This window comes from Protopterus annectens, chromosome 4.part1 (genome assembly GCF_019279795.1).
Source record: "Protopterus annectens isolate FY-2018-M chromosome 4.part1, PAN1.0, whole genome shotgun sequence".
NCBI lineage: Eukaryota > Metazoa > Chordata > Ceratodontiformes > Protopteridae > Protopterus > Protopterus annectens.
This window is the reverse complement of record NC_056734.1, coordinates 176,975,854-176,989,953: the sequence shown is the minus strand read 5'-3', so window position 1 is coordinate 176,989,953 and position 14,100 is coordinate 176,975,854. Positions and strand designations below refer to the sequence as shown.

General features: G+C 37.3%; 1 protein-coding gene across 1 annotated transcript in view; it reads left to right on the top strand.

The window, feature by feature from the left end:
* Window positions 1–14,100, top strand: part of LOC122801191 (multiple epidermal growth factor-like domains protein 6) — a gene marked incomplete at its 5' end in the record, with an annotated part of 1,094,182 nt that overhangs the window by 433,524 nt on the left and 646,558 nt on the right. Inside the window, 2 exons of the mRNA XM_044070750.1 lie at window positions 9,029–9,151; window positions 12,851–13,030. Of these exons, the coding sequence (XP_043926685.1) occupies window positions 9,029–9,151; window positions 12,851–13,030 (303 nt within the window). The remainder of the gene's footprint in view (window positions 1–9,028; window positions 9,152–12,850; window positions 13,031–14,100) is intronic.

Sequence of the window (14,100 nt, the reverse complement as noted above, 5' to 3'; positions counted from 1 at the left end):
CCATGTCCAACCCGGAATTAATGGACATGCTGCACCTCAGAAAATCCAAATCCCATCAAGCTACGCACTCGAGAGACTTGAACCTCAGCACTGAAATAAATAGGACATGCTGGAGGGACAGATTCATAACCCAGAGGCTCCCTTCACTCTGGAATAAAATCCCAGTCCAGGTTAGGCAGAGTCCCATATTGACTCTCTTCAAGAGGAATCTTGATGAGTGGATGGGAGATCGTAGGTTCACCCCGGCTATCACTTCTGTGTCACTGTTAGACAGAGGCACAGTATACTAACCTCAAAAAAAGGCATAGCAAAATTAATTTAAAATTGGTGGCGAAAGCCAAACACACTCTGGTTAGGCTTATAAATGCTCTAAGGCAGATAGGCTTGTATGAACCTATGAACCTATGAACAATTATGAATGTCATAATAATGCTCATACACCCTTCTCTTAAGTGTATGCTCAGTTTTTCCTACATAGAACACACCACATGGTTTGCACTGAGCTAGGTACACCACACCTGAAGTGTTGCAGTTAGAAAAGACCTTCCCTTCTATAAACCTATTTCGACTACTAATATAGATTTTATCCTTATTACAAATAAACTGAAACTGTTGGCACACCCCACATTTTAAGTTCCTTTCCTTTTAGTGGTGTCATTCTTACGATTAACAAAACCTTGCTTTTCTAAAATGTTTTTCATGTTGACCTTTTCTAAAAATCACATCTACTGTTTTGTTGTGTAATCTGCTGATATCTGTCAGCCTTACAAACTTATCCCATTCACCTAACACTATTTTTTTAATTAGGTTTGCATCGCCATTATACTCAGTGTCAAAAGCTGTCTGGTAGGGGTTGACATCATTGTTAACTACATTAAGAGAGTTCTCTCCACCCCCAGCCATTTTAATACCCAAAATGGGTGTGTATTTCCCAGACCTCTCTTTAGAAACTTCATCTCTTTTTTGTGAATTAAGGCTGGGGGGGGTAGCCCCGTTCCAGGAACATATTTTCTAAGAAAGCTGATTCAATTTCAGAATCACTGCCTACTGAGCACATTCTGCTGGCCCTAACCATTTGTCTCTTAACTATTCCTCTTTTCTGGTGCATTGGGTGCAAGCGTGTAGCTTGGCATACTCAGTGTACTGAAATGAGTACATTTTTTTCTGAGCATCTCTTGCAAATGTCAGCACTCAAAAAGCACAGAATGTTTAGAACCATGTAAATAAATATTCACAGTATAGCAGTACACAAAGAGTTCTTGTGCAAAAGGAATACACCTCTGAAACTAGCTTTTTATGGAAATAAATTGTAACAGTTGAAAATAACGTGCTTCGTCCCGTGTATCTGGTGGTAGCATTTTGAGGGCTGAGTACATTTTTTAAATTGACAAGTGGGTAGTGGGGGCAGCAACATTAGGTTTGAGTACAAAATGTAAATCTCTGGCTACACCCCTGATTGGGTGTGCACTTGAAAAATAGAGGAAAGAGTTAGAGAAGTTTTTTCCTATGAATTGTAGACTTAAAACCATTTTGTAGTTTGTGGATGGTGACATCCAAGTAGTAGAGCTCAGAAAGTTGGTCGTGTTCTGAATGTAACCTATAAATTCTAACAACTTCTCCTTGGTGTCTACCCAAAACAAACAGATGTCATCTAGGTATCTCTTATATAAGGAGCAGCATGATGCAGAACCTGATTGAAAAATGAGCTTCTGTTCCCACATTGAAAGAATGGTGTTGTCATACGTGGATGCACAACACGCCCCCATAGCCACATCTTCCAATTGGTAAAAAAAATTCACCTTCAAAAAAAGATAGTTGTTCTTGAGACCCAGGTCTATTAATTCAGCACAAACGTGAAAATCATTACTCACCACCTCTCAAAGCAAGACCTTCCTCAAACCATTGTAGGCCAGTGTCATGAGGTATAACACTAAATAGATTGACAATGTCTATAGTCACAAAGAGAATGTCCTTATTAAACAGGTCAGGTGTGATTGTTCTTAAAATATCCCAAGAATTTTTCAAAATTTCATTTTCATTCATCCATAGATTTTTTACTTTAAAATCAACAAACTTTGTTAGCGGTTTGTTTTTGGATCCTTCTCCTAAAACAATCAGTCTTAAATGTGGGTCCACTACATCTTTATGTATTTTCAGTATCCTGAAAATAGAGGGTATTCTAGGTCTTTCATTTTTAAGGTAGAAAAAAGTATTAAAAGTAATAGACCCATCAAGTAACATATCATTAAGGGCCAGATCTATCTTGTTGTAAGTTATGTTTATCTCATTTCTAGAAGCAGTAATGTATTTATCATCATATTCAACACCTCTAGCATTTTACTTTCATAGATGATTTTGTCTATGATAACAATCCCCCCTCCCTTATCAGGTTTCATTACTCTTATATTCTTATTAGATCTCAATTGGTCCAAAATACCCTTCTCATCTAACAAAAGGTTGTAGCTAAACTTATTCTTGTTAATTTCCCTTCACAGTTCATTCTCCACAACCATTTCAAAATTCTTCAGTTGTGGGTGGAGGGGGGGGGGTTGTAAGAGCTCTTCCTTCTAAGTTCATTATTCAAATGTACTACAGGACTCTGAGTCCCTACAATCTTCAAACTGATTTCTCGTACAAACAATTTTAAATCAGTAATGGTTTTACTTAAGTCACATTTCTTGTGTGGAATAAACTTCAGACCTTTTGAGAGCAGGTCAGAATGCCTATGTGTCAAATTAATATGCTGTAGTTAAAAATATTAACGTTGTTATATGTATGTTTAGACCCATCCTTGATAATACTGGAGCTCTCTGATGTAGCTTCCACAATCTCCCCCATCGTGTTGTTCCGCCCCTCATGCCCCCCACCCATCCATATGCTGGGTTGTACTGTGTTTGATTCCTGTTTCTTATCCTTTTGGATCTGTGAAGGGGCGGAAATTCTAAAGGGTCATTTCTGTTGAGGGAATTGCTGTTATGTCCCTGTACACTATGCCCACATCATCTGGTCCATGGACCTGTTCAAGCTCTTCATGTAATGTGTCATTTTGTTCATTATTATTATTTTTCCTGTCAACCTTAGGTAAGGGATAACTCTTTTTTCCTTTGTATTTAAACAAATCCCTCTCAATCTTTCTTTTCTTTCTATTAATAATGACTGCACATTTCTCATCTATACTTTTCCTTAAATTGTAATATTTTTCCCTTTCAGAGTTCACTGTAAATAATAAATCATGTATAATACACTCATTAATATCTGTAATCTGCTTAAACAACTTTTCCATTTCTTCAGTGTTTTGATTAATCATAGCCCTCATCAAATCAAAACAACATCTGTCAAAAATACATAAAAGTTCATTGTAAAACTCCATTCTCTCCTCTACATTGTTTGGGAACTTAAATGCTCTCAAACCTTTTGGTACAATATTAAGATCCACAATTACTGTAAGTATACATGAAAGCATACATTATGAAGTATTTGCACTCCTGATAAACCCACAAACTGCACTCTGGTAAAGAGGCAGAATGTAACCTATGTATAACCTAACATAAACATGTATCTGCTATGCATAGGGAAGGATTATTTTTTTCATCCTTTGAAAGTGATGTTAAACCAAGGCTCCATCTAATTGATTTAGTGGTAGCTCAATTGACTGTAAAAGATCCCATGGCACTTGTCAAAAAGAATAATGGAAGTTTCCTGCTGCCTGGACTAATTTCCTCTAGTCAGTATGACTACCACCCCAGTCTCCCATGAAAAGAGTCCATTTGCCTTGTGAGACTAACCCAGTCCAAATGTAAATAAATAAATAATAACTGGTAGGTTCCCAGAACCCTCACCATTATAACAGGTTAAGGGAAGATTCATCCCATCCTCGTTGGTTATTGATTTCATAAGAAACCAACATTAAACTTTTGCCAACCCCCATTTAACAATACAACTTTATAAGAGTTAGTGCAAGAGTGTAAACTAAACATATGAGTTTATAACTATTTATTTTTCATTGCCAGAAGGCTGATAAGCAAACCTTTTTATAACAGTAGCTAAATTCATGGGTGCACTCTGTGTACTCCTCCATTATGGCTGCACTTTCTAAGTTCATGTGTTTTGCCCATAGAAATTATGAATGAATGAATGCAGTCTTTCAGCAAAGGGAGATTTCAAATGAAATAATGAGGACACAATGAAATGAATTTAGCAATATGAGTTAAGATTTACTGGGCAAGGTATGGGGTTTTATATCTTTGACACAGTTGTCTTGAATAATCTTGAACAACTCACAGCTCTACCCTTTCAATGAGTATGGAATAGCACCCACTTTGGAGCAAAATAAGCCATTGTTTTTCTTGATGGTCAAACTGTTTTGATAAGGTGACAAGAGAATTTATTGGATTTCAAACTATATTCACAAAATAAAACTCAAATTGAAATAGTAACCCATGCAAAACTACTAGGCATCACCATAGATAACAAGCTCACCTTTGATCAGCACATATCTGACATAATCAAAAACACATATCAAACTAGGTAAACTGTATAGACATAGACAGGTCATTGATGCTTCCATCAAAATAACCCTTGCCAGTATCCTCCTACTTCCTGCCTTTCTACATGCAGCCCCCATTTTACTAACCTTCATATCATAAAAAAGAATAAACTACAATCATGCTATCATTAAATTGCTAGATTTGCAACTGGGGTACCTTACCAAAGTTAGGGGTACCTTACCATTGTGATGTCCTAAAAAAACTAAATTACCTTGACTTCCCTAACTACCTAAATCTAATACAACTCTCTCAGGCTCACAAAATCATTTATAACTCAGATAGCTGCCCTGCTCTGAAACCTGTCTTGTTGCGTTACATAGCATCCAGAACCCTTCGTTTTACAAATAAACTAGTCTTACAAGTATATAAACCTGCAAAAAGAGCTGGGCAGAGCATGTAGTCCTCTACACCATTGCCAAATTATGGAATGCATCCCACCAAATATTAGTGAAATTAAATCCCTTAAGACTTTCAAATTAACTTTGAAAGACTACAATCTAAATACCCACGTCTGCACTTGCTCCTAAGCTTATGCATACCAGTATCACTAATTAGCTATACCTCCTTCCTTTCCTCAAAACCTTATGCCTTCTTACATCACATGACCTAGTTCATAAAATTCACTGTTAAGCCCTCTACTTATCTTTTATCTTTAAGCGTACAGTTAGTACCTCCCTTCACCCCCCACACCCACTTCTCACTTCTTCCTGATCAGCTATCTCACTTGCACCTAGACACAAACATAACTATTCTTTGCCATAACCTTACTGTTGACTCCCTCAATACAGCCCAAAGCAACCTTTTACACTATCTCCTCTTCATCTTAAACTCATAGGCTATCCATGTACTTACTTACTTCTTTTACTTGGTCTTTCTCATACTATTCTTAAACCCCCTACTATTTAAAAGTTAAAACTTTTATTACCAAAAACTTACGTGAGAGCTTAGTCATTGTCATCTCTCTAAACTGTACTTGTCAACCTACTAAATTAACAATGCTAAAGGTTCATCTTTTTCAGGTGATGCAAATGTCTTGAATGCATTTTGTTCATATATCTATGTTTAAAAATGTATGCAAATATTAATGTTAATATTGTTTAAAATGTTTACTGTACTGTCAAGTTTTTCTTCCCGGGCTTCCACTGAAAATGAGTTTCTGACCCAGTCAGACATTCCCAGTCACCAAATGTCAAATAAAATAAAAATAAATAAGTATTGTGTCTTCTGATTCTGTGAGCCCTTTCACTTTTAATAATGTGACATCCTAGCGCATGCAGCCAAAAAAATTACAACAGAATTACATTGGATGATATCCCCTTTGAGCTTTCTCTCAAGGTGATTACTTCAAGGTTATCCTTTTTGCATTGGCTAGCCAGCTCACATGCCATTTTTGCCAATACTTCAGAATAACATTATCATCAGATAACTTGCAGAGGATTTTGCAGTAGTCCTTCATTCTTTTTACTGTCCTATACAAGTTAAACAGTCACTATTAACAAATCACCTATGAGCTTATCTTACTTACAAGGCAGTTGTCTAATTGCCTTTGGTTTTTCCACTTCTAAAAAATGTCCTTGATGTTCTCAGTTTTGCCTTTCAGAGCTAAATTTAGGTCCGATGCCCCTGACATGCTCACTGTGTTGCCAGATTTATTTAAGGCAATCTGGACATATGTACTTCCAAGACAAAATGACTGGTCACAAAAAGAGAACAATGACACACATGACAAACTACACAGGAACCGAGGAGCCATACATCTTTAAATTTTTGGAACTCATCCCATGTGGTTAGAGTGAATTAGGCAACAGTTTTTGTTGGTGTCAAGCTCTGCCTTCACCACCTTGCACTAATGTGATAGTGATATACTGCTCGGAAATTATGCAGTGCCATGATCTGAATAATTTCTGATGTCAGAGCAGAGTAATATTTGCTCTGTAATTTGCTAAAATGTCCCCTGTAGCAAATATGTTGTAGTTTATGCACTTGAGTTTGTTCCTACTGTGCATCTTTAAAATCTGAATAATGTGAATCCACTATCAAGAATGAGTTTGTTTTATGAAATATTATTTTCCCCTATCCAGCTCGGTAGATCTGCCCACCTCTGTGTTACTGAAATTTTTATTACCTGGAATGCATTTTTTCACATCACTTCTGCATTCAAATGATGACATTAATTAAATGGGATGGGCTGTAATTTGAATTTGGAATAACTTTATGAGAGGTAACGGCTCTAAATGGTTTCCCCCTCTGTGAATGTGAAAAAAAAATCACTAAAAATTGTGAGCCAAAAAACTCAAACACACATAAATCTTTATTTTAGGGGATCAAGCCTCTGCAATCCAAAATTATATATACCAACTCCACAGTCACACCACAGTGAAGAAAGGGAGCCTCCCAAAAAGTTCACCACCAGCCTGCACAGTACAATGCGTTATAGTAAAAGTCACCATATCAATTAATTCTCAAACTTTATCCATGTAGGTAACCACTCTAAACAGTACAAAACACTGTCTGAAAATTATGTACAGCTGTTTCATTCAGATAACCATTCTATAACATCTAGTTCTGTGAGGTAACAAAAAATATTTTAGATTGATCAGTACCATTTTTTCAAAGTATACAAAGTCACTAAGTACAGCATTCTGTTAAAAGGTAATTTATACTAAAACAAAAGTTTTATATCTGTTGACTGCAGTATTCATTCTTTAACTACTCACATTTGTTACTGAGGTGAGGATTTATATAAATATGCTACCTTATCTTTCAATAAGGAAGGCATTTCCAGACATGTGAATAGATTTTCCCTGATGGTGTTTGTTATAAAGTGGAAGGGTTTTATTCCTTCTCTGTCTTGTTAATAGTCAACACATTCTCTGTAAAGGAAATTGTTTACTGAAATGAACTGAATTTCTGCTGCTGTGTAAATGACATGTGACTCTGACTTCCTTTTGACCTTGATTAAGAGCTTATTTCAGTAAAGATTAGAATTATAAATTAGATTAACAAATGAAGATTTGAAGTTGACTGAAACCAAATCCATGGCTGATGGAGGCTTTTATTGATGGACCATAGATGCAGATAACTGATCCTTATGCAATGACTCCCCATTAAATATTCAAAAACGTGCACGCTGATTGGTCAGCATGCACGTTGTAAATTAGAGTTATAGTAATGGAAAAAGGTCTGGTCGCCCGGACTTTTTCCATTACTATAACTCTTTTTTTTATAGCAACGGAGAACGCAAGATCTTCGTTGCTTCACACTGCCTCACTATGTTAAATGAGTTTAACATAGCAAAACAGTTTGTAAAAAGCAACGGAGATCTTGCTTTCTCCATTGCTTTTGCCCACAGCTCTGATGTACTGCGTAAGTACAAGCATGCGCAGTACATCAGAACTGCCGCAGAATACCAGACAGCTGTGGAAGGGCAGCAATGAGGCGTTATACAATGCCATTATTTAAGAAAAGTAATTATTTTTTTCTTAAATAATGTCATTGTATAATAGCAATAACCCACTTCTGGGTGTGGGTAATGCTGTATGTACCCACGGTTGGCTTTGTTTGGCTAGTCGGGCTTCGCTGTCGTGACCAAAACCACACCAACCGTGGGTAAATCCAGCATTACCCACACCCAGGCATGGGTTATTGCTATATTATACAACTGCAATATTTGAAAGAAGCAGTAGATGAACATGCCAGGCCTGATCCTTAAATTTTAGCTTCTGATGAACTTTATGAATCAATCACCCATTGCTTGCATAAGTTCAGTATATGCCTGTTTCTAACATCCACACTGTTGCAGTTGCTAGGAACATTGATTCATGTCTGTGTAACTTCTTGCCTTAATATCTGTAACACCCTTATATGTGGCTCATTTGATGTGACTTTCATTGCTTGCAGTTGGTGTTGAACCCATTAACTCATCTTTTGATTTGTAACATTTTACACAACTACATCATAATGTTACTCTGCAGACCCTGCTGGCTTTTTGTTCATGGGCACATTATCTACATTTCAGGCATGTTTGCATACAAATCAACATACGTCCAGGTCTCATGCTTTCTTAAAGACCTTCTCCATGTTCATATTGTATACACACTCCTTATTCATTCATGAATGACTAGTGAAGATTTAAAGGGTCTGACAAAAACATCCGAAAAAGTTACTCATTTGGTTTCATGACTGCTGCTCTTCAGAATCAGCTGCCTTGTACAATATCTAACTATATCTGAAACTGCTGTAGAAAACCTCTATACCTGAAAGGCTTTAACTCAGTCACTGTTACTGAAAATTGTCAAATTTTATGTCAGGTAAAATTTCTTGAGAGTTTGATAGATGGTTGATAACTATGATAACATAGCATTTATGAGTAAATTTTCAAGTTTTGTCCTCATTTTAATGGAAATTGTTTTGATTACTAAGACAGCTGTCTGCAATCATTCCACAGTTGTTAATGTATTTTTTTCTTATTCGGTACTCAGATGTGGATGAATGTGTAGCAGACAGTGCCATTTGTGAACAAGTTTGCGTGAACACCTTGGGATCATATGAGTGCAGTTGTAGTGAAGGCTATAGACTCGATCTGAACAGGAGGACCTGTCTGCGTAAGTAGAGTTTTGTTTTATATTTTACTGGAACTTCAGTGCTTTACATTAAAGTTGTGATATTTAGCCAGATTGTGGTTGTCTGTATACGTATATGCTGCTGTGTTTAGAAGATCTGGATTTAGAATGAATAATGTAGCTTTAAATAGAAATGCTAATTTTCAGTACATGCATTTATATTGTTTTCAATGTCCATTATCAAACATATTATTCTGAAAATGTGTGTCTGATACCAAGGCAGTGCTGTGCAATCATGCAAACAAGAAACAAACTTTTTCACTTAAAGTTTTTATGCCACTCCAGGAGGTACCACATTGTACCACAATTATAACCAGTTCAGTGGCAGTGTGCCACGGGAGACAGCTTGCTTCATAGCAGTCGAGACATATCTGTCATGAGTCCTTTATCATGCAGATCCTAATGCAGATGGCCTAGGACTGTTAATGATGCTGGACATTATGGGTTTCTTGGAAGACGTGACACTCTGAAGCTGACAGCGGCAAGGAACAGAAAATATGTATTTGTACCATCCTTTTTTTAGAATCCCAAAATCATAACTGCTTTCATTCTTTTATATTAGTCTTCAAATTAAACCCACTCTTATTATCATCATTTGCATTAGTAACTGAATGTTGCACAAAAATCATCAGCAGCAACTACTGTACAAGCCTGAGCTAACAGTGTGAGCCATACAAGTGGTGGGATACCACAGCATTAATACCAGAATGGCCACTAGTGCAGTGCAGTGCATGACAGGAAATGTAGTCCGCTCCACTAACCAGACATATAGCTACTGCAGAAGCAAGACTCCAAGTAGGAAAATGCCTTCCCCTTTACTGTAATGTCCCTCAGGCAAACACTATAGGCTGTATAAGGCATAATGATCCTGTCATAACAGGGCTCTGTTGGGCCAAAGAAGTCCAATTGACTTAAGACTGGCATTGGTTAGCAAGCTTCACTTGGCCATGGAACTCATTCAGTGAGTTGTACCATCTGTGCAGTGCTTGAACTCAGTAAGTAACCTGGCAAAGTGTAGTCCAGGAGAAATGTCACCACAGACTAAAGTTAGGAGGTACTGAGCAGGAGGGGTAGCAAACAAGATACAATCTGTGATGCTGCACTTTAACTTTCAAAGTGTTTAGGGGTGTTACAGTATCTGCTGAGCCATGTCCTTTAAGGTCCACCTTTAGGGGATGTTGCTGTTCATGCAGTGGATGGCCTGCATGTGTGCCGAGACCCTGCAAAGCCATACCAGAAAGGAATGCACATAATACAGGGCTCTCAGTAATAATGGTTGATGCAGCACTAATGGTAGAGAGACTTGTAGCTACTGGTATGGCCACCTGCCACAAGAGTGAAAGTGTTAGGAATGGGCAACACATCTTGCATTCCTGGAATGATGAACAGCTGGTGTGTGTATGTTTGTGCGTGTGTGTGTGTGTGTGTGTGTGTGTGTGTGTGTGTGTGTGTGTGTGTGTGTGTGTCCATGCAAGTACATGTGGAAAAGCAATTGCCTGTCAGCATTGCTGTCACACTGGCACTCCTTTCGATGGTACTTCAGCAATAGCACACTACACTTGGCAGATCCAACAGTGACATGCATATCTGGTTACAGTATGTACCCACAGCGTATGCTTGCCCATTGTAATGTAGTCCACCATGCATCTATTATATTTATAGCACATACATTGCAAACCCTTTATATTAGCCTGGAATGACATTATGTGTTGCTGCTGATCCAGTGTTGCAAAGGATATATCCCTATAGATGGTCTGGGGGAAGAGAGAGTGAAGAGGCAAGTTCTGCATACCTTTCCTAAGTGAAGGGGATGTGTTTTAGAAGCTGTCTATCCACTTACTCAGAGCAAAATACTTCAGGGAGATGTTCATTGACATGTCCATGCTGCAGGACAAGAAAGACATTACAGAATGTGTATGGCCAATGCACACATCAAGAAGCTGGAACTGGGTGACCCATAGCTGAACCACTTTAATCTTACATGGGAACCATTTTGTATTTCTGTCATGTGAATTTTTTTATGTGTATGGTCTTCTCAACTTCATACAGTTTCTGTCTTGCAGATGTAATATGCAATTTATTATTACTTTTAATGTATCATTTACTCTTAACTTACTTTTGTCTGAAAGTATTAATTTAGTATATGAATCTTATGAAATACTTAGCTTGTTAACATAAACAAGCTAAGAAAAGCAGTGTTTTCCCAATACCATTGCTATTCCTTAATGATTTACAGTGGGGGTAACTTTAGCTTTAGTAGCTATACTTACTGGAATATCTTGGCTTTTTTACTTCCCCATTCAAAGAGGAATGCTTATTCTGATTGCAAAGTGTGTGTTTGCCATTGGGGACTAACAAAGTGACTCATACTTGAATGCTTTTTAGTTGCAAAACTAAAGCATTAGACAAAGGGGTTCCCTCTTCCACTTCACACGTGTTGCCCTTGTATCATTTCCAGGAGCATTGTAGAGGATTCAGAACAAGGGTCTTTTGTCACAGGAATGCATCACACAGTCTGCTTCAGTTTATTTGCTTTCTGAGAACCAAGGGTTCCCCGAGCCAAGAATTGCTGTTGCTTTATCATAACAGATCACTCGGTGTGTGTTGTTATTGCATTTAAGAAGTTGTGAGCTGTAATTAAATCTGTACTTTTTTAATAACATTAATGCTTTCTCAGTCATCAAGCTAAAACAGTATTTATTAATTACTGTTGGCTATTCCTCAGTGCCTTAGTATTTACCATTTCACAATGGTATAACTGGGATATTCATAAATGATGCAAACTATTATAACAGATTATTTAAATGGCTCTTCCTAAGCTACATTCATGTAAGTCTTAACAGTGCTTTTCATGTGGCATGTTGTTACTCCTTTAACATTTGCTTTAATAAGCCCAGTGAGTATTATCAGAACCTTTTTTGTTAGCGGTGAAATATCTCTTCCTAAAGGATTGGTTAATGCCATTGTTCTAAATAAGGCCTAATCTCTTCAGCAAATCTCTGACAATTGCTCTTGCAGAAATTAGGGCTTGACAATGTAATACGGGGAAACAAGGGTGAAAAAAATCTGTATATTTTGCATTGTTCATTTTAGAATCCATACCCCAGTGCAATAGCTGCTAAAAATGTTAATACTGAAAATGTTGCTTATTCCTGAATATGTGCACACACAGACTGTTAGCAACGTTACCATAACTTTCGTCTTATTTCATCTTATTTCCCAGCAGCTGTACTATTTGCAGCTCATCTTAACATAGTGTAACATTTTCTAACATAAAACCTTACTTTCTACACGTGGCTGTTGATGCAGTTGTTTTCTTACATTGTTCAGGTAATAGTAAATGTCAGATGCTGCACTTCACTTTATGTCCCAAAATACTTGGCATCCTACTAACGGATGATAGCAGTACAATATATTCTAAAAATGACCAAAGTATTTAGTCCTAAAGCCTTAGAGTAATTTTATCTAGAGTTGAAATTGTGCACTTTAATTCATGTTCTGTTGTTAGTGTTACTTCAAAATCATATTGTTTGCAGCGATATGCACATACATCTAACTATTAGAAAAATTATTTCCATTACAGCTCAAAATGATAAAATAGAAGGTGGTAACCACTAAACTTACTAAGCACTTCTTAATTTTAAGATGCTTTGCTTAATGCTAAAATACTTTTGTCCTTAGTTGTTTATGATGAAGAACCTGATGTAGAGGAAGACGAAGAAGAACAAACCGATGTATCTAAACTACCAAGCATATTGGTTAGAAAAGCCCCAAGGCTAATAAATTACATGGCAGATAAATACCCTTTCTATGAAGATGAGGAAGATATCCGAGGAGAACACACCCTTGTTCACAAAGTTGGTGAGTAGACAGAAATGTTCATATTTCTACTTACTGATGTGGTTACCTTCTGTAAAAAAAACAACTGTTTGGAAATCACCTGTACTAATATGGCCATGATACTGGTATGTGAGTACAACCTAAATGAATGATAGAAATCCTAACCAAAATCATCTAGTGAAACATTTCACTACTGAAACAGTATTCTTCCAGTGGTGCTTATGTACCTACTGATTCCATTTTGTGTGTGTGTGTGTGTGTGTGTGTGTGTGTGTGTGTGTGTGTCGGGGGTGAAAATGCAGTTCTGCTTGCATTCCATGCTTAGATTATATATTTTCACTTCAGCTTACTTACTGTGTATCAGATTGTGTAGGATCAACGTTCCAATGGATTTCAGTGTATTTATAATTTCTTAACACAGAAAGTGTGCTAGTTTCATGTTCCTCTTCAGCCACCACCTGGTCCAGAGCTTAGACAAGAAAGATGAACTTGTACATTATATACACTGAAATTGAGAGCATTATCAGGTAAAAGCACAGTTTTTGCAGAGCAGTTAAACCTGATTTTTTTACTAAAACAGAATACCAGGACATGGCTTAATTGCATGAAATACAAAATAAGATTTGTTAAAAATTATATACGAAAAAGCATAAAATTCATCCTACTAGTATGTTTCAGACTATTAACAATAAAATAGCAATGAAAAATATAAAATGATTTATGACATTTATAATCAAGAGTACAGTGGTTTTCTGTCTAAAAAAGAATCTTCTTCTTCTTTCGATTTTTCCCAGTCAGAGGTCGCCACAACGGATCATCTGTCTGCTCATGATTGGCAATGGAGTTTTACAGTGTCGAGTTGCCAGCCCGGCGCCCAACCTTCCACAGAAAGCACACACATGCACGCACTCACACCTAGGGCCAAATTAGTGTGTCCAATCCACCTACTGCATGTCTTTGGGATGTGGGAGGAAACCGGAGCACCCGGAGGAAACCCACGCGACCACAGGGATGACATGCAGACTCCGCACAACAGGCACCCCAGCCGAGAATCGAACCGGAGAACCTCTTGCTGTGAGGTGGCAACACTA